Here is a 26,200-nt window from a genome sequence, read left to right as displayed (position 1 = left end):
TTAGAACATTTTATTGACTTGAAGCACAGTGACAACATGGATATTAAAATGGACAGGTTTGATTTATTAAAATGCTTTGTTATAATGGTGCATTATATATGTCCTGAAACCAACCACTGGGGATGCATGTGTCTGTGCACTTGGTGCCGGTCTCAAACCCGGATAAAGATAGACCGTTTGCAAAGTCTTTGGACAACCAGACCGTTTGGTCTGCTGCAGTGACCCCTAGCGGGAGAAGCTGAAAGAAGACAACAGATAAGTGTTCTGAATAAGATGTCATTTATGTCATTAATGACACATAAAAGAGCAAACTAGTGAATGTGTCCTCCATATTTGAACCATCACCTTGTAAGCAGTGGGTAGCCATTACGAGTCTGATTTCTTACCCGCTAGGCCACCGCTGCCTGTTCTGTTTTATTTTAAATGTTTCAGATTTTGTCTTCTGTTAAAAAATCCAGAATTGTCACCTGTTCATATTTCCTCATTAAGATCTCCAAGACATTCACTGATCATTTAAATTTGTCTTTATTTTCCAGCATTAGTTGTCAGATTGTCTCTTTTCTGCATGTTTTCTGCCTTTCACTTACATTTTACATTTATTGCATTTTGCTGATGCACTTATCAAGAGAGACTAGTTACCGGGATAGTCCCCCTTGAGCTTCTCTGAGTTAAATATCCTGCTCAATGGTTTAGTAAGTGGGGTTTGAACCTGTGACTTTGTGGTCATTATGGTCATATCCTAAATCTCTCTATATTCACCGCAGTTGTGGACCTGGGTCCTTTTGAGTGGCAGAAAGTGTACAAAAACAGGAGGCTTCAGTTACTTAGCCCTGTATATCTAAAGGGCTTACTTAGAAAATATATTCCCATAATGCCAATGTAGAATTTATTTGAGTCATTTCTGTATATGATCCTTTAAAATAGACTGCATTCAATTCAAGGTATTTACAGGGTGACCGTGAACCTATTAACTTATAATGTACAGAGTAGCTTATTACAAATGGATAGTAATTTTATGCATTAAGTTTAGTCAATGGTAGACAACATCTACATTAAAGATGTAATTACTTTATTTATTTAAAATAGCAATGACTTCAATGTCCTTAACATTCAAGCAATTACTGATGTCCTAATATGTAATGGAATGTTAGGCTGTCCCATGATCTGTGGCACAAATTTAGTGTCAAGTCAAGGGCATTTCGCACTATGACCTTTCCCCTTCACTCTCTACTTCACCCTCAACAGCTGATCATTAACCAAGCAAAGTGCTGGATGGGCCATTTTAGCCACCATCTTTGGTGTCTTTTCTTTTTAATCACATTCTGCTATTTTGTAAACCTTAGAGACGGGTTAAAACACAAATGATCTCCGTCGTTTCATTGTCTGTTGCGCTTATTACATGTTTTTGTGTTTGAGAGACTACACACCTAACCCTGAAGCACCATGTTACTTCAACCCGTTCCTGCACCAAATAAGGGCAGGCCCCGCCTCCCCCGAAGCGCCCAATGGCGGAGGAGATCGTCAGTTCCCGATTTGTCTCGCGGCTCTAGCCGTCTTAAAACCGTAAAGAAACGCGTCAATCGGCCATTTCGACCGAACCGGCAAACGACCATTAGTCGCGGCCGAACGGTAGCACTGCCCCGCGAACCACTCGAAAATGAGCGAAACCGCCATCTCGTTTGCAAAGGACTTTCTGGCCGGCGGCGTGGCCGCTGCCATCTCTAAAACAGCCGTCGCGCCCATCGAGAGAGTCAAGCTTCTCCTGCAGGTGAGCCCTTTCTTCCGGTCGCCGGTGTCGCTCTAGCCGGCGCTTGTGTTGAAGCGGTTCGGTATGAGGCTTAACTTCCGTCACGAGCGAGCGTTCCCCCTCTGGAACACTTTCTGGTGGGATAATACCAGAGGAGCCGCTCTTTCACACGCAGCTCAGGGAGCGGTTTCCTCCATTCACTCGGAGCCGACATGCCGAACAAGCGGATGCTAAGCTCGCCGTGGTACACGTCACCCGAGTCGTGCGGCTCGAACCTCCGTAGATTCCGCCTAGATGTTTAAAACGCCCGCTGTTTTGTAGTCGCTGTGTCGAATACTTGCTATTGATGATAACTTTTTTTTTTTTTTTTTTTCTTTTTTTAGTTGAAGTGTCTTGAAAAGCCAAGTCCTTCTAATTCATTCATAATTAAAACTACGTGTCTTGGGTTGCGGATGATAACGCGCTGCGGCCTTTTCGAGTGACGAGAAAGGGAGTCCTTAGCTCACAATGGCACGCCGACCTCTTCCGTAGTTCAAGGAGTAGCCGGTGAAAGAAAGAGGTTTGCGGAATACTGCCGAAATCGCACCAGGCGCCCCGCTAATTATTTAATCAACTTTCGCGTTTCTTTTCCCCAAACGCGATCGAGGACCGCCTTTTGGACACTATGTTCTGTGCTCCATTTAACTCTTATTGTGCAATATCCAAGATGGTGGTCACGCGTGTTAAAACTAGGCTGTAATTTTTTTCCCCGTTCTTTGACTAACGCTCGTCTAGTGTGACTAGTCGTCTTTGTTCCCTCGTGATCTGTGCCGCGCGTCGGCCTCCATTTTCAACCCTCATGGGTCAACCCCCGAGTTCTCGACGAAACGCCCTCAATTAACGCACGGTTTTGAGGTCCTGCAACGTGACTTGCTTTAACCAGTTGAATTGAATTTCGCTTATTTTATTATTATTTTTTTCGTCCCCTCAGGTACAACATGCCAGCAAACAGATCACCGCTGATATGCAGTACAAGGGCATCATGGACTGTGTAGTCCGTATCCCCAAGGAACAGGGGTTCTTGTCGTTCTGGAGGGGTAACCTGGCAAATGTCATCAGGTACTTTCCCACCCAGGCCCTCAACTTTGCTTTCAAGGACAAGTACAAGAAGATCTTTCTTGATGGCGTTGACAAACGCACCCAGTTCTGGAGGTACTTTGCTGGCAACCTGGCTTCTGGTGGTGCTGCCGGGGCCACATCCCTGTGCTTCGTCTACCCTCTTGACTTCGCCAGGACGCGTCTTGCTGCTGATGTTGGCAAGGCTGGTCAAGAGCGAGAGTTTAAGGGGTTGGGTGACTGCTTAGTAAAGATCTCCAGGTCTGATGGGATCAAGGGTCTGTACCAGGGCTTCAATGTGTCTGTCCAGGGTATAATCATTTACAGAGCAGCTTACTTTGGCATCTACGACACTGCAAAAGGTGAGTTTCGTGGTACTTTCAAGAAATCTGCATATATATATTAGAGACATACATATGTACAAATTTTTCCTTGTTATATTTTCAGGTATGCTCCCTGATCCTAAGAACACACACATTGTGGTCAGCTGGATGATTGCCCAGACTGTGACTGCCGTTGCCGGTCTCACATCCTATCCCTTCGACACGGTCCGTCGTCGCATGATGATGCAGTCTGGTCGTAAAGGCGGTAAGTCTTCATATCAATTCTAACCTGTGTCTGTAACTGACTGTGTCCAGAAACCTGATGTATTTTTTCTTTTGCAGCTGACATCATGTACTCCGGCACCATTGACTGCTGGAGGAAGATTGCTCGTGATGAGGGAAGCAAGGCCTTCTTCAAGGGAGCATGGTCCAACGTTCTGCGAGGCATGGGTGGTGCCTTTGTCCTGGTCATATACGATGAGCTGAAGAAAGTCATCTAAGCAAAGTTCTCCATAAATATTGTCATTGTTTTACTGTAACATATCTTGTACATTTGGACTCAAATTCCAGTTTATTTATAGGGACCAGCTAGTATCTGTACTAGTTGTACTTAGGGAAACAATTTTGCTTCTTATGACCATTATTTTATTTTGTTCCTGCCATTCCTGTTAAAGCCACCATGTCAGGTACCAAAACCTGAAGCACCATCAAGTCAGTCTATTTTTAGTCATTAATAAAAGATGACTTATACAAAAAACCATCTCATTGTCTGTTTTTATTGGATGAGATGACCACCCTGAAGGTCTTGCTTGAAAACTGCAACTTTTAGTTTCCTGGAATGGTTATTAATTTTAGCCTCTTGAAGTTGTTCCTTGTACTTGTGACTCAAACTTCAACAACGGTTTTATAGTTAAATGACTGCTGTAGCTTTAATTGAGGTCCCTGCCCAACTTCTCCAGACTTGAAATCTCAGTTATGCAGATTGCTCCCTGGGCGTCTGTCATGGCTGCCCACTGCTCACTCAGGGTGATGGGTTATATGCAGAGGACAAATTGTGCTCTGTGTGCTGTGCTGCTGTGTATCATGTGTGACAATCACTTCACTTTCGCTAAAACACTATTGACCCATGTTGTCATCACTGATTTACAGCATTTATCAGGCGTCCTTATCCAGAGCGACTTACAATCAGTAGTTACAGGGACAGCCCTGTAAAGTGACAATAAAGGCATTTATCTACACTGAGCATTACATGCTAATGCCTGGAGTTTTGTAATAGCTGTTCAGATGTTCTGTTCAGTCTACAGTCGAATACAAACGCTGAGCAGGATCTATGTAGTTTAACCAGAATTGGGAATTACATAACTTTAGTGGGACATGTGTTCTGAGCTGGGAAACAGTGAGGTATCTAGTAATGGAGAAGTAAGGAATACAACACAAAAGAACAATTGCTGAATTTCTGGCCAGAAATTCATGATCAAGCTACATCAATCAATTTGTTACATGGCATACTTATTAAAAACCACAATACATAATTAATGGGTGTAATGTATGATTGGGATAGTATAATATTTTCTGATTATCCCCAGCACAATTGTGTGCTGTACATTAAGGAGAGCAAGTGAATAAATACTGCTGCATGCATTGTCATGCAACCACATCTATGCCAGCAAGGTGTCACGTTATTATAATCATCATCATTCTCAATTACAATGCAGAGCTTACAGACCATTCACTCACACCTTTGGCCAATTTGATGTCACCAATCTACTGCATAAAAACTGAAACAAAGCACAAAACAAATGGACTGGAACTCCTATTTAAAGGGCATATAGTGGATAAGCCTAAACTTTAAAATGGTGAAAGTGAGCTCCAATGCTTAAGGAAAATGACATCAATTGCACCAAAATGGCTCTTACAGGGAAAACAAGGCACAAGTGAGGGGCAGGATGCAACAGGCCAAGACCTGTGGGGTGCCACAGGTGAAATATGATTTTGTCATGTACATCTTGTTAAAAGAACCGGAAAGCTTTGAGGTGACATTAAGTTGAGTGGCTGGTCCTCTGCTTCAGTCGGCACAACCTGGAGCTGAACAAGCTCAATACTGCAGAGATGACAGTGGACTTCAGGAGACGTCCTTCAACACTGCTTCCCCTCACCAGATCAGGCAGCCCAGCGTCTTCTGTCAAGACCTTCAATTTCCTGGGTATCACCACTTCCATGAAATGGGAGACCAATATCTTTTATCCTCAAAAAACCCAGTAGAATATGTACTTCTTGAGACAAGTCCAGTCTTTCACAGAAGCTGATGAGACAGTTCTACACTGCAGTAATTGAGTCCGTCGTGTTCTCCTCCATCACAGTCTGGTATGGAGGAGCCACTAAACAGGACAGGACAGCAGAATCCAGCACCTGTTCCACTCAAGAACCAGGATCAAGAATCACAGATCCCTCACACCCTGGACACAGACGTTTTGACCTGCTCTCCTCTGGCAGACCACATAGAATCCTGCAAACTAGGACCAGCCGACACAGGAGCAGTTTCTTTCTCCTCGCAGTCACCCTCCTAAACAGCAGAACTGTCACACTGCCAAAACACCTATAGAATTGCAATACAATACTAGCTAGCTACACTCCTGCACGCTCTCTCAGATCGGCAAATGAAATGAGACTGAAAATTCCTTCTTCACGGGGTCTCCGATTCCAATCAACTCTGTTCTCCGTTGTTGTCCCTGGCTGGTGGAACAACGTGTCCTCCTCCATTCGACTAGCTGAGACTACCACCACTTTTAAGAAGCAGATGAAAACCCTCTTATTCAAAAAGTATTTCAGACAAATCTAACACTTACACACGCACATGCGTACACATTGCACAAAACAATACAAAAAAAATATATATATATACACTTTATAATTTTTTCTTCGTCTAGCACTTAACAATCTACAAGCATGCTCTTTGCTGACAAGTTAGGCCTTATCAGGGCAAAACTCAAAATCTATAGAAATCTAACGAGAATTGCTGGTGTCTTCCTCTTGTAAGTCGCTTTGGATAAAAGCGTCTGCTAAATAAAGTAAAGTAAAGAATTGCAACTGCACTTTATGTTCTCTGTGGTATTTCTGTAGTCTTTGTATTTTCAGTATATAAGATTTCTTCTATATTGTTTTATACTGTTGTGCTGAAACAAATGTTACAAGCCTACTAATACAGTGTTATGTGACAGGTTTACATTTGTGATGGTTGCAATGGGAATCAGTGCAGATTCATGTGGTAGTAGCCTAGTGGGTAACACTCCATTATGAAGAGCTCAGAGTCACAGTTACCACCATTGTGTCCCTGAGCAAGACACTTAACACCATTGCTGTAACTGCTGATTGTAAGTCGCTCTGGATGAGGGTGTATGATAAATGCTATAAATATAAAATGTGGCTCACAGTTACAGATATATGTCTGATGGCCACCTAATTGTGTCATAAGGTTACATTATGTGCCAACTTTGCCCACCCCAGACACAGAATTTAAAAAACAGCAACAATTTATTTGTTATTTAAATCAACCAAACACATGTTGATTCAGAGCACATGTAAAAACCCACAATGAGTCAAACCAGGGAAAAAAATAAAAACCAACACAAACACAAGTTACTGCAAGTAAAGCACCATAAATTCACACTAAGAGGGTTGTGTGTGTGTGTGTGTGTGTGGGGGGGGGGGGGTAATAAGATCAGCATAGTAAATAAACCAGGCTGGTTATCTTAACCCCCATACACTCAACCATCCTGAATATTAAAAAAAAACACACACCTATATAAAATACCTATTTAATAAGAAGAGGATCTTAAAAACAGTCAGTACTGGTCGGCTACCCCCGACCAGTACAAAACCAGTCTACCCCAACCCACGAACCAAAAGGTCACAAATTGTCAAACCAGAGTTGTGCACACGTCTGCCTCCAGGCGTTCCACTGCGCAGCCCAGGATAGGCCGTATGAATGGAAACCGCAACCGGAGGATAGACGCTGTTCCGCTCAGTCCAAACTTCCTTCCGCCGTCGGTCTCAGCTGCTGTACGACAGTCCCGCTGCAACACACACACAGTCGGGCCAACAGATGTTTCAAGTCCAACCGGTCACGTGTCCTGGTCCTCGATTCTGCTCTCCCCATGACTTAAGGTGGGCCCTGTTTATAAGAGATACCGACCTACCCACAACCAATACCCAGTCCTCACCAATCTGCAGAAGTGGGACAAAGTCATTGCTTTTCAAGTCACAAGTAAGTCTCAAGTCTTTGCCCTCAAGTCCCAAGTCAAGTGCCAAGTCAAGACAGGCAAGTGTCGAGTCAAGTCCAAAGTCAAGACTGATAAGTCTCAAGTCAAGTCCTGCAGTTTGAGTTTCGAGTCCTTTCAAGTCTTTTCAACCGCAGAATAATAATATATTTTCACCGATCGTGTAAAATCTATTGTTTTATTAAAACAAGTGCAATTGAAACTGCAGAAATAAATAGTGCTGATATTGCACTACTAACTTAATTTTTAACATTGAACTCATATTTTTTTAATATTCTTCATTTTAATCCACTGCTTTACAGAATAAACGCATCTGAAAAAACAAGTGCAACTGTAATTATTTGATCAAAAAGTGCTAACATTATATTTCCATGACATATTGCATTTCAATTACTTCCACAGCAGTTTGTCCTGTCCTGTAACAAACACATGAACATAACAGACTTAACCGCGGGAAGTGGAAAATAAGATGTACTTGTGTTTACCAACTGTTTATTCAGTTAAATAGCTGCATCCATGTTACCACGTCACGTTTGATGTGGTAATTTCACAGTTCGAAGACTCGTTCTCGCCCCTTACAGTGCAATTCGGCTAGGTATACATCCACGCTAAAATATCAAGGTGAAAGTCATCATTGTGTAGCGGTTCTTCTTCTGCGTTGTGTAACTTTTTGATTTCGTTTCTTGAACCACAAATGATGTGCTGACACCCAAGAGATTTTCTGTGCAAAGTGTATTCTGTACAAAAAGCAAGGTCGAGTCAGAACATCGCGTCTTTCTGCACCTCTCTCTACAATATACAGTATTAAAAGAACATAAAAAAATATTCACAAAATAACACACATGCAAAAAATTTAAATGAAAGAAATAACTTTTTGCACACAAACCCGACGCACCTCACAACTCCCGCCATGTGTCCAAGAGAACTAAACCGGGTCTCAAAAACAAAATAAAAGTCTTTAGAAAATAAGAACATAAAAGACACAAGAAAGAAGAAATATACTTATAAATCTAACCATTTAACTCCGGCACAATAGCTTGCGTAGTATAGACCCAGCTCCCAACCAAACTTTTTTTTATTTTTTTTATCGCCTCACGTTAACGCAGCACGTTTTTATCGCCGGATAAGAGTCCCACACAGCACGTTAACGCCGATAACGGCCCACCACTAATATGTATGTATTGTACGTCTTTGTTGGTGGCTAAAATACACGTTGCTGCTGACCGCCATCTACTGTGTGCGATACTGTACGACATTGGCTAATGTTATGTATAAGTACCTCATCCTACCAGGTTTTAAAAAATCACTTTAATAAGTGTACGAATTAAAGGAGTGAACTCGCAGTGGACAGATTACCAGTTTGCGACGTTAACAGCGAGTTTACAGCCTCACTGATTTAACTACACAGCAAAGAAAAGTTAGCAAATAAGCGTTAGCATTCACTCAGAACTTACCGTTCTTTGTGCAACTTCAAATGTCGAACGAAGTTGGAAGTTGTTGCATCTCCGTCTGTAATCTTCGACCCGCATGTTTTGCATACTGCTATTCGTTTTTTGTTGACCACCTCGTAGTTTTTAAATCCGAACGAAATGGATGTCTTGCCAACAGCAAATACGCGCACAGACGCACATATACACAGACATTGAAAGATACAGAGCATTCGGTAATAACATACGTTTTAATATTTGGGTTTTCTGGGAAACAGCAAGTCTTGTCAAGTCAAAAGGCTCAAGTCCAAGTGAAGTCACGAGTCAATGATGTTAAAGTCCAAGTCAAGTTGCAAGTCTCTTTACATTTTGTCAAGTCGAGTCTAAAGTCATCAAATTAATGACTCGAGTCCAAGTCATGTAACTCGAGTCCACATCTCTGCCAATCTGACCATCAGAGTCATTGAAAGTCTGGCTGATGCAACACACCAGTGCCTGGTCGGAACATAGCCGGTCATTATCAGTGATCAATTAGTCCCGGAACCATTAAGGAGCGCCAGTCATTAAAACCGAAACATATCAACAGCACTTCCATTCCATGAACTTGACAATTGTTCACAGAATCACATTCAGTGTGTACTTTACTTTACTTTACTTTACTTTATTTGGCAGACGCTTTTATCCAAAGCGACTTACAATGGGAAGACACCAGCAATTCTCGTTCGATTTCTATAGAATATCGAGTATACAAACTAAGAGCCCTGATAAGGCTTAGACTTGTCATTGAAGAACATGCTCGGAGAGTGTTGGGTGCTAGACTAAGAAAAATTATAATGTATTTATACATTTTGTATTTGTTTGTTCAATGTGTATGCATGTGTATGTGTTAGATTTGTCTGTAATATTTTTGGAATAAGAGGGTTTTCACCTTCTTCTTAAAAGTGGTGATAGTCTCGGCTAGTCGTGTGGAGGAGGGCAGGTTGTTCCACCAGCCAGGGACAACAACGGAGAACAGACATGATTGGAATCGGAGACCCCGTGAAGAAGGAATTTTTAGTCTCCTTTCGTTTGCCGATCTGAGAGAGCGTGTAGGAGTGTAGCTAGGTAGTAGTGTGTTGATGTAGGAGGGCGCAGTTCCATTTACAGCCCTGTAGGCAAGCATCAAGGATTTGAACTCAATGCGAGCAGCTACCGGGAGCCAGTGGAGGGAGGTAAGAAGAGGTGTAACATGGGTGTATTTTGGCTGATTGAAAATGAGACGGGCGGCCATATTTTGGATCATCTGGAGTGGTTTTATGGTGACTGCAGAGGCTCCAGCCAGGAGAGAGTTACAGTAGTGTGTAGTAAAACACTATTGAGCCATGCTGTCATCACTGATCATACTCCTTGAAGTGTGCAGCACGTTGTGTGGTCATCTACTGCTGTGTTATACCAGTTTACTTAAACTGGCTGCCATTCAAAGCAGTGGCAGTCAGACAGCCCCAACTCAGAGTACAAGGCCATTTACAGCATGTGTGGATGGGTTGTAATTCAACCAAGTAAATAACGGTTACAAAAAATCCTTTTTGGGCGGCACAGAATTAAGGGCCCTGTAGTCTAGATTCTGCTGATCTATACACCACACGCCTTGTTTCACTGCTGACAGTTCATTTGCCTTCATTTCCCTACAAATGCAAACCAAAGGGCTTTCAAATTTCCTGCATTGATTTTGAGACCCACACCCATGCTTTAGAGCTATAGAGTGACAACCACTGAAGCAAATTTTGACCTGGCCCCTGCTTGGAACATATCTGAGGGCTTGCTTGCTAGTGGAAGGGACTTTGCACTTTGCAGCTACAGGCCTCCTCTGCTCAGTCATTTTTGTGTATTGTACTGGAATATGCGAAGAACATTGCAGTGCAAGGTTAGACCGGCTGGGATTTTCCCTGGGATTTAATTGCCTAACCATAATGCTGCAATACACAATTCCAAAGCAAAGACTAATCAAACAATACCAATAAATACCCAAATCATAACAATGAAACCAGGAAATAACAGAAATTGAAGTTCCCCTGTTTTTCCTGTTTCCAAGCAAACAACCACGTAAAATACTCCGCCCTGATGGTCAGTACCACCACTGGCCGGCCCAGCCAAGTCCTACACTGTGGAGACACCTCAGGGTGACACCTTGCAGGATTGCCTGTTGCAGGACTGCGTTCATCACAATGACAAAAACTTTTCACTTTCACTTCTTATTACTGATACATTTCAGCTGGTTTCATGACCATCCATATCTTCTTGCGCCTTCCTTTCTTCATGTGTTCAATACCTTTTTTTTCATTTGTCATTCCATTTGATTACACATAACTTAATTTATGGATGGGATATGTATCATCAGCATATTTACTTGGTGACATGTTCAATATTTATTTAACCTGCTGTATGTCCGAAATGCTTTCAGTCTCTACATCAGTGCAGTATGTCCATGTCATGTGAGAGACATGGAAGGACATGTCTAATTTTACCACTGTAGAGACATGACAGATTGAATAAAAGAAGAGTTATTTGTTACAGTTACAACACATACTGGGCTGTTCTTTTTCATGTCCGTAAGATTAGGCATATCCATGGACTTCATAGCAAAAAAAAAAACATTACGAAAAATATTACGTGTTTCGTGGGCGTGATGATTCAAGGTACTTTCGGCTTGCCATAAAAAAAACTTTTGCGGAAGGGCGCGCGCACACACACACACACACACACACACACACACAACCGTAGTGCTTTGCATTCAGAGGAAAGCGTCAATCTGGGCTGCCTGTGAAGTTTCATTTATTTATATATAATAGGATGTACTTGAACAGTTGCGCGGTTGCTCTGCCGCTCGGACTTTTTTTGTATTTTACAGATTATTTCAAATGTATAGTCCTAATTCCGTGTGCTTTTTTAATATACAGAGCGTTTAAAAAAATACAGAGCGATGAAAAATCTAAATTTAAAAATGGAGAACGGGCGGAGGAAAGAAGCGTTCAGACTGACCCGGTGGTCGAAATACAACCAATCCAGGTAAACTTCGCAACTTTATAACAAGCTAATACGTATTCTACACAGAAGTCTAGATAGAAAGATCTCCATCTCCAAAAGAATACTTAATGACATGTAATGTGCATTTGCTGTAATCTTACAGAAATCAAACGATGTGCTTCACTGCTGTTCACAAACGTAGTGTGACATTACAAGCCTTAAAAAAAATTAACATATCACTGTTTCCACTATTGTATCAGGCATTCCTGCTCGAGGAGATTTATTAAGTATTTTCCTCTCATCTCTCATTACGCATCACAGCCGAGGAGACACTCTTTCTGTTTATACGGTTCTTGCTGGTTTACGACTGATCAGCATATGACAGGCGTCCCTTATCCAGAGCGACTGACACTTACCTACTAAAAGAAACTCACTGACTCAGCTGAACTGCACACAGCTGAACTGTCATGAAACTTATGTTAATGCCTATTCTAAAATGCACAGAAATGTAAAAAGAAAGGCCTCCATGTTAATATAATCTGGCATCTTGACTACTAAGTTGATAATACTTATTAACATCCAATCTGCATTTGCTGTGATTGTACAGGAATCAAAAGAAGATGTGCTTCACTGCACTATAGAAACAGAGCCCGATTCAGCCCTGGGGTCAAAATATCCAAAAGTCAAGACGTCCCTCAGTCATGGTGAGGAATGCAATGTCTGCTGTGGATGCATAGAGAATAATTCTAAACTGACAAGCTAACGCAGCGAAATGTTATATTAATTCTAGTGCATTAATGGGATGTTGGCTGAAGGGGCCCAGAATCTAAATTGAAAAATACGCTCTGTCATGATACACCACAGTTTGTTTCTTCCACTCCACTTTTGGGAATGGGTTTAAAGTCTGTCATTTCCAACAAATGCACAACATTTTGTAAATGTTGTAATTGTAATGGAATGCACACTGTGTAATAGCATTATTCCTGCTCCTAACCATAAATAGTAGAATATACTGTACATAAACTGTTCAGCAACTTCCTAAGCAGGAAGCTGTTGCAAATTCGTGCATGAGGTCTGCGTGTGACTCACCATGGCAACAATAAGCAGCCAGTCCTGTAGTCAGGCCCAGTCAGGCCCGGGCAAAGACCTGGGTTTACAGTGAAATGTACTTTTTAGTGTTCCAGTGTGCCTACAACCAGCTGATCCTCTCGTGGTACACGGCACCCGAGCTCACCGACCACCAGCCTCTCTACAAGGCGTTGAGAGCAGAGTTTGAACTGGCTGTAGACCAAATCATCAAGGAAACTTGTGATTTTGACTTCAGCTGGGCAGCGGTAGACTGCATCCGTGTACTCACACAGCACATTCACCTTGCAAAAAAATCCAAAAGGTCGGACATTATCATGCGACTAATGCATAAAAAGATTAAACTCGTCAACCTTTGGAAAGAATATAAATTGTACTGTTATTGCTTCTTTCAGACCATCTATGTTTAGCACCAAGACAGAGGAACTGGTGGTCTTGAGGGTTTTTTCTAAGGCCTTGGTACGAAAACTCCTTCCTGAATCCCTCTGGGGCCTCCAGCTGTACCACTGTGCCTTGAATGAGATTGTTGCCTTGAATGGTAAGCCATGTTTCTGTAAATGTTTATGCACGATGGAACTGGAGAGATCATAAAACCTGGGGTGCAGAAGTTCATAAAATTAATTTTGTTTTATCAAGGGGTTATCTCATAATCTCATTCACTTTATGTAGTGTCGATTTATTTAGTCTTCATAATATCATAACATAAAATGTATTTTCAACATTCAGTACTGAATGATGGACATGAGTGCAAATTCAAGAATACAGTATGACTGGACAAGTCTTTTAAGCTTTTTTGTAGGGCTGAAACGATTATTCGAATAACTCAAATGATTCGATTACAAAAAATTTTTGAGGAAAATAATTTTATTTAGAGCACTTTCAAAGAACTAGTTGACCATTTATGTGTTTATAAAATTGATAGTTAAGAATGAATACAAGTAAGCATAAAACATTTAGGACATAAAATAATAAAAACAGAAAAAATAGGACATAAGGCAAACATAACCACAGGACATAAAACAGTAAAAGTACCAAGAGCACCAATGAACATCGCTCCTTACCTAGTTCTAACTAAATGCCGCAGAGAAAAGGCGACCTTTTAACCTTGTTTTAAAAACTTCTATAGTGGGAGCAGATCTAACATGCCAGGGAAGCTTGTTCCACAGCTTGTTCCACAGCACAGGTTGTTCCACGCATAGCAATGAAAAGCAATGTTGTGTTTTCTGAATATTGACCCCAGCGGCAGTATGTAAAGTAAAAATAAAACAGGGGAATTCCTTGGGGAATTCCAGATGTGAGGGAAGCAGTAGCAGAGGTGGAATCACCTACAAGAGTAGCGAATCTCTGAAAGTAATAAATAATAATAATAAAGTGAAGTCATTGTCACTTGTGATACACAGCAGTACAGCACATGGTGCACACAGTGAAATGTGTCCTCTGCATTTAACCCATCACCCTGAGTGAGCAGTGGGCAGCCATGACAGGCGCCCGGGGAGCAGTGTGTGGGGACGGTGCTTTGCTCAGTGGCACCTCAGTGGCACCTTTGCGGATCGTGATTCAAACCGGCAACCTTCTGATTACAGGGCCGCTTCCTTAACCACTAGGCCACCACTGCCTCCTAAAACACCCACTTAGGCATGATCAGAACCAAGCAAGGGCTGTACCTCTAATGCCTAGGCGTGACAGCAAAATCCGATGGTCCACAGTATTGAAAGCAGCAGTCAAATCTAATAAAATTAAAATAGCATCAATGTCCAACATAAGATCATTAGTGACTCAAAAAAGTGCAGTTTCGGTGCTATGATGGGGTTTAAAACCAGGCTGGAATTTTTTTTAAATATTATTTGAAAAAAATTATAGCTGGTTGCAAACTTCTTTTTCTAAAACCTTTGATTGAAATGGTAGCTTTGAAATGGGTATACAATTGATGAAATTAAGGGATAATTTCCCTTCTTTTTAATAAGGGGTTCAACTATGGCATGTTTAAAAGCAGATGGAACACACTCTCAATTAAGACTGTCATTAATAATGGCAGATATTGATGGCTCAACTGTATTAAACATTTCCTTGAGGAGACATGTTGGAACTATGTGAGAGGAACAATAGGTTGTATTTTATTAAGTATACCTAATAACTGAGAGTTATTAGCATGGTTCTAGTGAGACCAAATATTTGTCTCCCTTGCAGCTTGAGACTCTTATTTCTGTATCTATTGCCATGTGTCTAAAGTACATTCTTGTATAATATACTCATTCACTCACTCACCCAACCAACTCGCTCACATTACTGGTGAAAACTAGATTAGCAGGTTGGATTGCATTTTAGGTGCATTAGTTCTCATTATTAGTTAAGTGTGCTGTAACTGTGCATCTGCTTAAGGAGCTTACACAGTTGGACATGTACCTAAATGTAGCCAGGTACCTAACACCAGATTTTTTAAATCATTTTGTGGATTTATACTGTTATGTGGTATTTTATTTTGCATTTTGTATGATAATTGGAGTCTTTGGATTGTATACACCATAAAAACTGGTTGGTGGCCTTGTTTGCCTTTGCCATGCAACACTGCCTCTGTCCTTCTGTCAGCACTGCCTGCTGCTGGATTTTGCCTTTTGCCTAGTTTTTCCTGATTGGCCTGTTCCACTCTGTATGATTTCTGCTTGTGTACTGTCTAATGTGTCACCGTTCAAGCATGTGTTGGAGTTGAGTTTTGCTTTTGGTTCATTACCCATTAACATATTAGTTTCTGCACTTCTAATTTTTTCTTAAGTAAATTGCCGGAAGTACCTTTTCAAGAGGTTAGACATGATTCATGATCATTTCATGTGTTTCTGTCATTCATGTCTGGATTAATTATTACATAACATTAAATCAAACTGTAAATAGTATTGTAGACTAGCTGCATCACAGGTTCAAGTAACATCCATATAAATTAACCTTATTGTAGTAATGTGACAGGGTTTCATTAAAACAATGTTGCAGGCTAAATAGAAAAAACCTTAATGGACTGTAATTCACTTTATATATTGTTATATTTGTTCATTCTAATATGTCTGAACGAGTAAGATTTGCTACCAGTCCTAAAATTAGGCTTATAAAGTGAACTAAACTGATTCTAAGAATCCTGAAACCCGTGAAATGCGTTCAGTGGGTAAAAGTGGGGGCAATGGTGGCCTAGGGGTTAAGGAAGCGGCCCCGTAATCAGAAGGTTGCTGGTTCGAATCCTGATCAGCCAAGGTGCCACTGAGCAAAGCACCGTCCCCACACACTGCTTCCCAGGCGTCCACTGCTCACCAAGAGGGATTTTTAAAAGCAGAGGACACATTTCGTTGCGTCACCGTGTGCTGTGCTGTGTTTCACAATGACAATCACTTTCAAAGAATACATGAGACACTGTGATTTTGGGTAACCTTCCGATCACCGGTTCCTGCTTTCTTACCTGCTAGGCTACCACTTCTACCATCTGTAGACTATAACATTCCTCCATCCATCTGATGTTATCATCCTCTCTCTGTAGCACTGGGCCTGCTGGTGATTTGGTTTTCAGATCCAGACAACCTTAACCAGATGATTGTGAAATTTCTGGGAACAGGGATCCCCAAAAGCTCTGAGTACAAGCAAAATGATGAGTCTGCAAACCAGAGTGAAAATACCAGCCTCAACTCGTAAGTGACCTGCTTACAGATGCCATTTAACAGTAAAAGGCCTTTTTAAGCTTATTTAATGATTTTTGCAGATTCAGAGATGATTCTGAAGAGGATCAAAGCAGTGGTGAAAAAAAGACACAAAAAAAGACACAAAAAAAGATTTGTATGTGCAGTAATTGTTTGGCTATGTTGGTACCATTTAATGCTAATTCTAATACTTCTGGTGGACCCACTTGGACAACATATATTGATTTAAAAAAATGCCCTTATCCATAGCGACTTACAATCAGTAGTTACAGGGACAGTCCCCCCCGGAGCAACTTAGGGTTAAGTGTCTTGCTCAGGGACACAATGGTAGTAAGTGGGATTTGAACCTGGGTCTTCTGGTTTATAGGTGAGTGTGTTACCCTCTAGGCTACTACTAAATAAACATTCTGCATAACGGAGGTCTGATTATGAAATGGCCACAAAATTGAGGAAAGTAAGAAAAATGTAAATACATATTAAAGCATAGTTATGACATTACCATCACATGAGAACTGAATCCCTGCAGAGCACTCATTGTGTGTTTCAGGTTAAACATTGCGTCTTTTGAATTTTACTATGTGTCATTCAGGGAAACGAGTACTTACACAACCATGGTCTAGCGCGAAAGAGAAGTTAAAGCAGTTAAAGAAAAAGAAGAAAAAGAAGTTAAAGAATGAGTCCTTCTCTGAAATGTGTTCACCAGCCATGTTAATGAACAGCAATGATGGAAGCAGCAGCAGCAGGGAGGGATCCACTGGAAGTCAATTGAACTCTGACAATGTAAGGATAAGGAATGTTATTTATTTTATCAAATAATTTTGGGGCAATTAAATGATGTCATATGATTTACTTAAGCCTCTTCTCTACCTTGCTTGTAGGATGAGTCCATGTCTGAAGATAGGATGGAGTTTGAGCTGTCATACAAGATGTGGCAGTTTGGAGAATGGGCTGTTACTGTTACTAGTGTAAGTCCCTCTTCTCTGCTTTAAACCACACTGCAGCAGCACATTTTATTTTCACACTGTCATGGTAAGACCAACACTATACACATCACACCACCATCTGCAAGAATGAAAGCGGCCTGTACGGCACTGCTCAAAACCACAATCACATGCTAATTAAATAGATTTTTTAGATTACATGATTTTCACCCTTGATCCACTGTTGCATTAAAATTGCACTGTATTAAAGTATCAGTATCATCACCTGCACTTGTCACAAATGTGCATTTTTCATATTGAGGCCAATTCTTATGTGCCAAGCAGTCATACTGGTGAAAATTTCTTTTTTGTTGAAACTCTTGTGCTTTGCTCCTCCGTCCCTCTTCTCATGACACTAAGAGCATTTTTAGTTACATTTGAAGAAACTGATATATGCAAAATTATCAAACCTTAGAATAAGGCTTGATTCCAAGTCTTCCATTATTATTATTATTATTTCAGAAATAATAATTGCTTTAAAAACTTAGTAATCAGTGACTGAAATGTTTCCTCTTTAATTAACACATTACTAATTAAACAAATATTTTAGTTTCAAAAGGAGAATGAGCAATCATGCTTCGTCATTCATGTTGAGGAGAAATTAGGCCATGAGCATCTACAGTGGGATGTGAAGAAGACTGAAGCAGAGATCATTTCATTTATCAAAGAGGTGAGAGACAGACTGTGTGCAACCATAAAGTCATGAAATCTGTTGAAGATGTGAATTTCAGAGGTCATGATGCCAATACTAAAGGCTGACCTATTCCAGGGACTCGGGAAAGAATGTCCCATAAAGAAAGATGAGAACATGGATGAAGAAAAGACCAAAGATATACTAGAACGTCTCCTTCAGGTATAGGCCCTCTATCATTTGTACATATTATATTTAGATGCTAGCCCAAATAAATCTTGACACTTGACATTGTTTTGCAACCTGTAGGAGCTGGTGTCAGACGAAACACTTGGAAAGAGTGAGCAAGTGTTTCAGTTTTTGTTCCCCTTAAACAGACTGCTACAGGAAAATGAGACACATGGGCTAATGTGGGACTTTTTGAGTAACTTGTTCTACATGCTGACTACAACACCTGAAGAAGAGAATGTCACTGTGGAGACAGATGTAGGGCAGGGCATCAGTGATGAAAGTGAACTGGATCATATGGATGATTTTCAAATCCCCAAGGTAACTGTCTACTCCAATGTGATTTGCTGATGTATTTTTATACATTTAAATATAAACTGAAACCAGAAGCAGCGGTTACATTAATCTGACTACCATACTCGCATCCTTACTCGCTAGGCCACCACTGTCCTGAATATCAAGAGAACCTGGCTGTTTGGCTGACATAGAGGCAGACATTTTTAAAAAATATTGTGACCTGAGTGCTGTAAATCAGAGAAGAGTTGAATCAAAGATTGTATTCATAAAACACAGCAAATAATCATATTATCACAGTAAGTTAATTCTAGTGTGTGGTGTAAAATATACTTTTTTATTAAAAAAAAAAAACTAGACTACTTCATCAGAGCAGAAAACGAAAAAACAGTATACTTGAAGTCTGCCTCCACCTCCATCTGCAGCATGGTCCCTTACATTTAGATTTACGCCATTTATCAGACGCCCTTATGCAGAGCAACTTACAATCAGTAGCTACAGGGACAGTCCCCCCCTGGAGCAACTTAGGGTTAAGTGTCTTGCTCAGGGACACAATGGTAGTAAATGGGATTTGAACCCGGGTCTTCTGGTTCATAGGTGAGTGTGTTATCCACTAGGCCACTACTTGTTGATGTTGAAAAATGAACACTGAAGGCTGTTTGATATCAGACATGCTCTCCTGTATTCTGCCATATGCGCTCAGTACCATAACAATCAATTTTATCTCATTCTCAGGATAACCGTGTCTGTGAAGATGCTAAATCAGTTGACCAAAAGCACTCAGCAACACGCGATGACCCAGTAAAGGCACAAGTAATGGATCTCCCTATGAAAAACGTCAAAGAACCACAGCCAGCATTGAAGGATGTCAATAAGACTAATGACGGGGATACAGTCACAACATGTGCTAATGATGATCCTTCTCCAGTAGTCCATAGTAATAAAAGGGAGCCTGCAATGATGTCATTTACACAATCAGACCCGGGTAGTCATCAGTCCGTAGAAAACAAATCAAAGAACAATGACAAATCACCAGAGAAAAAGCCTAAAAGGATGTCAGACCCTAAGCAGTTGAAAAGGGAACCCAAAAATTCAGAGGCCATCACGGCTGCAGTTGACTTGTTAAAAGAGATATCTGGTTTGTTTCATCTGTATATATTCTATAAAGTAAAAAGTGAATCATTAATTGCATATGATTTTAGGAGTCCTCCCTTTTTCTTTTGTAGGTAGTGTCCTTTTTCTTAAGTTAATTGAACACATTGCAAACACCCTTTCTCTAGGAAAGAGGTGAGTGTTAAATACAGCAATCATTGTGCAAAGTCTTGCTAATTGCCCAAGCATCCTAACAATTCTTCTTCCAACCAGTAAAGTAACAAGGTTCTTGGATGCATTAAACCCCACCGAAGATCAGATGGCAGGCTACATCGACTCCATTTGTGAGAGTCAGTGGCCAAACGGGTTGCCTTGTGAGCCAGCCCCACCTCGAACACCAGAGGAGAAGCAGCTCACAAGAAGACAAGCCTTTGATTTCATCACCAAAAAAAGTACACACTCCACTTTACTTCCACCTATAAGCAGGTTGGGTTTGTCCATGAGAAAACCAATGTATTTGTTTTCTCTCTCTTTTTATATATATATATATATATATGTGTGTGTGTGTGTGTGTGTGTGTGTGTGTGTGTATATATATATAGACTCAGAGTGGGGTCTAAAACTTCTCATCAGCAAGTCAAATTTGGAGACAGTATTTAAGATCTTTCAGGAGACTGAGGAGAACAAGAGGCTGGTTTATGTGGGTATTGAACGCTTGTCTATAAACCCTTCATTCCAAAATAATATATATTATGGGAGTAATAAATGGCATTAATGAAATGTTTATTTTTTTTGTCTTCAAATAGATGCTGCTGTTTGACCTGTTACGCAAGTTCTTACCTGAAGAGACTGCTCTGAATGACATTAGCAAGCGTTATGTGATTGATTTTTCAAAAGGGAAGGAAAAACAATCATAGGTCATACTTAAGTGAACTGTCAGCAGAATACACAGTGCACACAACATTTTAACTGCTTTGAACCCATCACCCTCGGTGAGCAGTGGGCAACGGTGCTGTGTGGGGACGGTGCTTTGCTCAATGGCACCTTGGCGTCTTGGGATTCGAACCAGCAACCTTCTGCCGCTAGGCCACCACTGCCCTAATAATTGTAGAGTTTGCTTTGTTAGTGATAATAAAATTGAATGTAATAATGAATTCAACAATTCAATTGAATAGATTTTTGAACATTTATTTTTTAAACATTATTTTTATGTTTTTATTACTGAAAATTGCACTTTAAAAAAAGCATCTGTGTGGGCCTGTTGCTGCCACCTTGAAAGGCCTAGGCAAGATGTATGAAAATGTGAATTTCTGCTTGCCATAAAAGCAAAATAAAAAATAATTGTCCAAAAAAATGTCAGTAAATGAATTATTTTATACTTTGTTATATTGTTTTATTTATCTGTTACTTCATTTGTGCATTTACTAGGATTCCTAGTAAATTAGATTTTTCACTTATAACAAATAATAAAAAATTAGAAAAAATCTTTTAGCATGTATATATGGTTTCTTTATGATTATTTGTGGAGAATGATATATATAACAAAACCTGACTGAAAAGTGCCGAATATAGACACGTAAAACAGCGGAAACACGCAGATTCGGCACAGAAAGGGAATTCCTCGTCAAGCACCGTTTCCCGTGCACTCTCGCGAGATTTGACACATCCGTGGCCTCGCCAGGCTCCGCTGAGCTGAGGAGCAGCGATGCTAATAGCTAAAAGTCTAGCCCGAAAAGACAAACAGGCAAAGAGCAGCCTAACAAGCGGGGACAAACCACAGCGCGGAGGTCAACGTGTAGCTAGGGCATTTTGATGTGGATTTACGAACAATGTCAACCCCAGCAAGACGGCGTTTAATGAGAGATTTTAAAAGGTGAGCGACGTGAAAACTACGACAGATGTTACTAGCCGTCTAGCTAACATGGCGACTGCATCAAAACAACTAAAAACAGTCAAACGGTTACCCGGTTAAGTTTGACCTAGTTTGTTTTTCGGTAATAAATGGTTTGTAGTTATTGGGGGAAGTGTCCACGTTAGCCTGGGTGATTGTGTTTTGCAGGCTCCAGGAGGATCCCCCGGCCGGAGTCAGCGGAGCCCCGTCAGAAAACAACATCATGGTGTGGAATGCAGTCATATTTGGGTAGGTCTCTTCCCGTGGCTTTCCGGACTGGTTTTACACCTTCTGCCACGGTCCGTCTTCGTAACCAGTTAGCTGGTTTAATAATCGACCTTAACCAAGCGAGAGCCAGCGACATGCCGAGTAACATAACCAGAAGACGAAGTAGAGCTTACACAGGAGATACTTTACTGTTACAATCACGTACAAAAATTGGTAACAGAATCTGTCGATGAATCACTAGCGTAATATTCTGAAGTGCAGTGCTCATGTACAAGTTCGAAAGCAGGAAGAAATCCCGCAATGCATGTAATACGAGAAGGGCATCAGTGTACCTAATATACATGCACTTTTTTAGTGTGTATTGGAATGTCACGTGTAATATGGTTTGTTTGCGTTTTCTTCATGTAGTTCGATCATGTAGTTCTTTGCAACTATTTCCTATGATTGTAGTTGACTATCATGCAAATATTAAACAGTGTGTTTGTACAATGCTCCTTAACTTTAAAGGGAAAATTAATATCCATATGACTTAGCTGACGCTTGTGATTTTAATGAAATTATATTTTTCTTTTTAAAGGCCAGAGGGAACGCCTTTTGAAGATGGTAAGTACTGATCATTCAGTCAGACGATAATAAAATATATCCGAAAGACCAACCAAAAGAGAGATTACTCTTGGTGAAACACAGCATGCTTTGAATGTCCTTAACTGACCCCGCAATGTTTGGGCCTTACCGTCCTATGATCACTGCCACATTCTGGCATATGGGTCTATGCTGAAACATGTTTTGGTTAAAACTAGTTTCATTTTGTATTCTAATAATGGTGTAGCACAATCAGCACTTATTTTAATCATGTAAGAGCAGTAACAATACCTATTTCTTTATGTATGTTTATGTGAATAATAATCACACAACTAAATTTGCATTAAGGAGTCAGTAAATTGTGGGAGAACAGGATCAGCTCAGCTGATCACTCAGTTTATCCTGAGGTCTCAAGCCTCCTGGGTAAAATCTGTGCTGGCCACAGCTGGTGTGTTGACAACTCTCAGTTGGCAGAATCGGGTAACCTACCGAATGTGTGGGTGCCTCTTGTGTGCAGTATGCAGAATACCAGTGAATATTGGACCCTCAAAAACCCTGTTTACTGACTTGACTTGTTGAAGGCTTGTCACACTGTGGAAGCTGTCAGTGAATTTAAGGTTGAATTTACCCCTTTTGAGTAATAGCATTACATTTGAGAAATGAACTAAACAGTGTGCCTAGTACTGTCAATTATCAAATGCTGCATTTTTTTTGTTTTTTTTTACGTTTTTTGTTTAATTCTGTTTGTATTTAATCTTTTGGTCTTTTTATTCTTATCCTCAACCAGGTACATTCAAACTGACTGTAGAATTTACAGAAGAATACCCCAACAAACCGCCAACAGTTCGTTTTGTCTCAAAAATGTTTCACCCAAATGGTAAGAAATTTTGTCATTTGAAATGTATCCCTAGTGCTCAGGGACTCAATGTTGTCCTTTGAATCACTTCTCTGGTGCTTCCTTGGTGTATTTGTGGATAATGAATCCATCATTCTGTGACACTTGATTGGTTGAACATGTTGAAGTTTCTTTTTGCTTAGTTTATGCAGATGGCAGTATATGTCTGGACATTCTTCAGAACCGCTGGAGCCCCACCTATGATGTTTCTTCTATTTTAACATCTATACAGGTGGGAAGAATGGACATGTTAATAAACACACACACATATATATAAAATTTATTTTGTGTATAAAATATTTCTCAATTTTTCTAATTAAATTTATATTTGTACATGGTAAAAATGGTATTTAGAAGATGCCCTTTTCCAGAGCGACTTTCAATCAGTAGTTACAGGGTTCATGGGTGAGCGTGTTACCTACTAGTAGGGCTGAAATTAATATTCAAATAACTCGATTGATTCGATTACAAACATTGTTTAATTAGTCACAAAGTCCATCTATTATCATATTGCTCCCGCAAAGCTACGCAGTGCGGAGCTGCGCAGCACCAGAATCATTGTTTTACACGGACTGTTTTAACTTAAGCACATTTTAAAGGAATCACGATTTCTTTTGAGCTCTGGCAATGGTGGAAAATGAAGATACCTGGTGTGCATAAAAGGCTTAAAATGTCTGAAGTGTGGGACCTGCGTAAGGTCGACAATGTAGTGCAGTGTATACACTGTAAAACGGACCTGGCTTACCATAATAGTACATAATGCTACAGCACCTTAACCGAACAAATCCTCACGTAAACCGCTCTTCTCCAAGCGAACTAGGAGCTTGTACAAGGTATCGTATTTTTATGATTGCTAACAAACATTAGCGCATCTTAGAATGTACATTATTTGTGTTATGAGTCGATAGTGACGAGGCATGATAAGTAGCAAGAGAGCACACACACACACACACACACACACACACACACACACACTGATAGGTTACATCTCAAAAACACGCCTTGCCCATACATAAGGTAGTAATAATAAATGCAACAGATGGACAAATCTACATTCATTAGCATATAGATTTACTTTTGGGCGAGTTTATAGCATTTGTTGTACATCACAGCGGTGCAGGCTTGCACATGCATTGCACACACATGCACTAAGACATTCTCTCTCTCTCTATTTTGCACATAACATTGCACAAAGACAAACGTTCTACCTACCTACCTCATCTGGATACAACTGGAAACTGAACTGTATTGTTTAAGTTGGATTATTAGTAATACTTGAATTGTTTATTTATATTTTCTTTTTACTATTTTGTACCTTTTATACTTTTTATTTTTTCCTTATTCTCAGATGGGTTATAGCAGGGGGTACACACCTTTTCCTTTTTTTATTAAAATAAAACTTAGGACAAATAGGCTAACCTATGTGAATTTCGTAGTTTTTTCATGTACATCATGAATGTTTCACAGAAATATTGATTAAATTGGCTTAATTCTGGAGCTATTAACCCAAAGGTTTTAAGCTTTGATCTAATAAAAGTGTTCAGTATGAATAAAAACTTTTTCACAGATTTGGATGATGTGCTTTAGATGTACTCCAGCCCTCACAGTTAATAATTTTTTTTTTTTTTCTTTCCTCAACAGTCTCTACTGGACGAGCCAAACCCTAACAGTCCAGCAAACAGCCAGGCAGCCCAGCTTTACCAGGAGAATAAGCGAGAGTATGAAAAGCGTGTATCTGCCATTGTAGAGCAAAGCTGGCGTGATTGTTGACCTCTTCTGGCGGTTCACAGAACCCGAAGAGCACCCAGCCTCTAGAGACCAGAGGGCAAGGCATTTTTGCCCAAAAATAATTAAATAAACACAGCTCATCTTTGGAATACACCCTATTCCTGTTAACTCTGTAGAATTGTCTGTTCTGTAGCTCTGTGCTCGTGTGTTTTTTACTCTACAACCTGGTGGAAGACGCATCCTCACTGATGTAAGTGTACCTTCTGGTGCTTGGGTTACATCTTGCAAATACTTATTTGAACTAAAGTGACCCCACCCCCACTATAATGCCATTTTTATAGTAGTCAGATTAATTTCAAGATTCACCCATGGTGTGAGCTGAATGCATCTTAACATGCGGTGTTGGCTTCGTGTTTTCTTACATTTTAATGTTGCTGTTTTAACCCCCTAAACCAGTTTCAGAACTGTGTTGGATGTTGGTGAAGGAACGTTTTCCATTTTGAAACTGAGTTTTGGTACCAAATCACCAAATTAACTAACAGCTATGTTCATGAAGTTAAGAGTGTGATACAAAATACTAAGGTAAAACAAGTATGAACGTAATTTATAGTGCGCTCTAAACAAGAGTTAGCATTTTGATACTGATGAAATGATGGGCATGGATTCCCTGTTTAATACCAAAAAAATCAGGACACAGAATGTATGAGACAGGCACTGGTGTAGATGTGTCAAACAGCTGTGCAGAATTCTTTTCGTCCTTCGTTTGTGTGGTTTGGTTTCTAATTTTCTTTTTTAGTACAAAAATTGAGTTTGTAATCATGCTGCCTGAGCAGGATGTGCTGCTCTCATGCTTTTTTTTTTATACACAATGCACATCAGTGTCAATTTTGCACTAGAAGCCCATGTAAGAAGTTACATTTTCACTTCTTGTAAATAAACAAAAAAATTGTGAAGAAAACCCTGTCTTCTACAAATGGTTTTTATTTGGGAATGCAACATGAGCTTCCTCTGTACATGAC

General features: G+C 40.3%; 3 protein-coding genes across 4 annotated transcripts; all 3 read left to right on the top strand.

Annotated features, from left to right (window-relative positions):
- The first annotated feature begins 1,562 nt into the window (after positions 1-1,562).
- Positions 1,563-3,925, top strand: slc25a5 (solute carrier family 25 member 5). Its single transcript, XM_028959954.1, has 4 exons — positions 1,563-1,768; positions 2,718-3,204; positions 3,290-3,430; positions 3,508-3,925. Exons 1-4 carry the CDS (start codon positions 1,658-1,660, stop codon positions 3,663-3,665), a joined length of 897 nt encoding a protein of 298 aa, XP_028815787.1. The 5' UTR covers positions 1,563-1,657; the 3' UTR covers positions 3,666-3,925.
- A 7,675-nt stretch (positions 3,926-11,600) lies between these two features.
- On the top strand, positions 11,601-21,341 carry LOC114768178 (uncharacterized). 2 transcript variants are annotated; one of them, XM_028960330.1, is made up of 16 exons: positions 11,601-11,914; positions 12,480-12,576; positions 13,049-13,262; positions 13,354-13,496; positions 16,476-16,623; positions 16,695-16,768; positions 17,222-17,412; positions 17,511-17,597; positions 18,163-18,282; positions 18,382-18,465; positions 18,553-18,792; positions 19,501-19,903; positions 19,992-20,052; positions 20,131-20,309; positions 20,460-20,557; positions 20,664-21,341. In XM_028960330.1, the coding sequence occupies exons 1-16, from the start codon at positions 11,699-11,701 to the stop codon at positions 20,772-20,774; spliced, it is 2,466 nt and encodes an 821-aa protein (XP_028816163.1). In that variant the 5' UTR covers positions 11,601-11,698; the 3' UTR covers positions 20,775-21,341. The 2 variants fall into 2 exon arrangements, with proteins under 2 accessions (XP_028816163.1, XP_028816164.1); XM_028960331.1 differs by lacking the exon at positions 13,049-13,262 and having other exon boundaries at positions 11,882-11,914.
- A 155-nt stretch (positions 21,342-21,496) lies between these two features.
- ube2a (ubiquitin-conjugating enzyme E2A (RAD6 homolog)) lies at positions 21,497-26,142 on the top strand. Its single transcript, XM_028960381.1, has 6 exons — positions 21,497-21,730; positions 21,917-21,997; positions 22,554-22,579; positions 23,346-23,435; positions 23,597-23,685; positions 25,095-26,142. Exons 1-6 carry the CDS (start codon positions 21,687-21,689, stop codon positions 25,221-25,223), a joined length of 459 nt encoding a protein of 152 aa, XP_028816214.1. The 5' UTR covers positions 21,497-21,686; the 3' UTR covers positions 25,224-26,142.
- The last annotated feature ends 58 nt before the right edge of the window (positions 26,143-26,200 follow it).

The sequence above is a fragment of the Denticeps clupeoides genome, chromosome 18 (genome assembly GCF_900700375.1).
Source record: "Denticeps clupeoides chromosome 18, fDenClu1.1, whole genome shotgun sequence".
Taxonomy (NCBI): Eukaryota; Metazoa; Chordata; class Actinopteri; order Clupeiformes; family Denticipitidae; genus Denticeps; species Denticeps clupeoides.
The sequence above is the reverse complement of the archived record's forward strand: the minus strand, read 5'-3'. Positions and strand labels throughout refer to the sequence as shown.

Bases quoted from the DNA above. Each gene is read 5' to 3' on its own strand.
- slc25a5 (XM_028959954.1), top strand. From the start codon at position 1,658: ATGAGCGAAACCGCCATCTCGTTTGCAAAGGACTTTCTGGCCGGCGGC. The intron at 3,205-3,289 runs GTGAGTTTCGTG...TTATATTTTCAG, and splicing joins CATCTACGACACTGCAAAAG to GTATGCTCCCTGATCCTAAG. The intron at 3,431-3,507 runs GTAAGTCTTCAT...TTTCTTTTGCAG, and splicing joins GCAGTCTGGTCGTAAAGGCG to CTGACATCATGTACTCCGGC.
- LOC114768178 (XM_028960330.1), top strand. From the start codon at position 11,699: ATGTACTTGAACAGTTGCGCGGTTGCTCTGCCGCTCGGACTTTTTTTG. The intron at 12,577-13,048 runs GTGAGGAATGCA...TGTACTTTTTAG, and splicing joins CAAGACGTCCCTCAGTCATG to TGTTCCAGTGTGCCTACAAC. The intron at 13,497-16,475 runs GTAAGCCATGTT...CTCTCTCTGTAG, and splicing joins TGAGATTGTTGCCTTGAATG to CACTGGGCCTGCTGGTGATT.
- ube2a (XM_028960381.1), top strand. From the start codon at position 21,687: ATGTCAACCCCAGCAAGACGGCGTTTAATGAGAGATTTTAAAAG. The intron at 21,731-21,916 runs GTGAGCGACGTG...TGTGTTTTGCAG, and splicing joins TTAATGAGAGATTTTAAAAG to GCTCCAGGAGGATCCCCCGG. The intron at 21,998-22,553 runs GTAGGTCTCTTC...TTCTTTTTAAAG, and splicing joins TGGAATGCAGTCATATTTGG to GCCAGAGGGAACGCCTTTTG.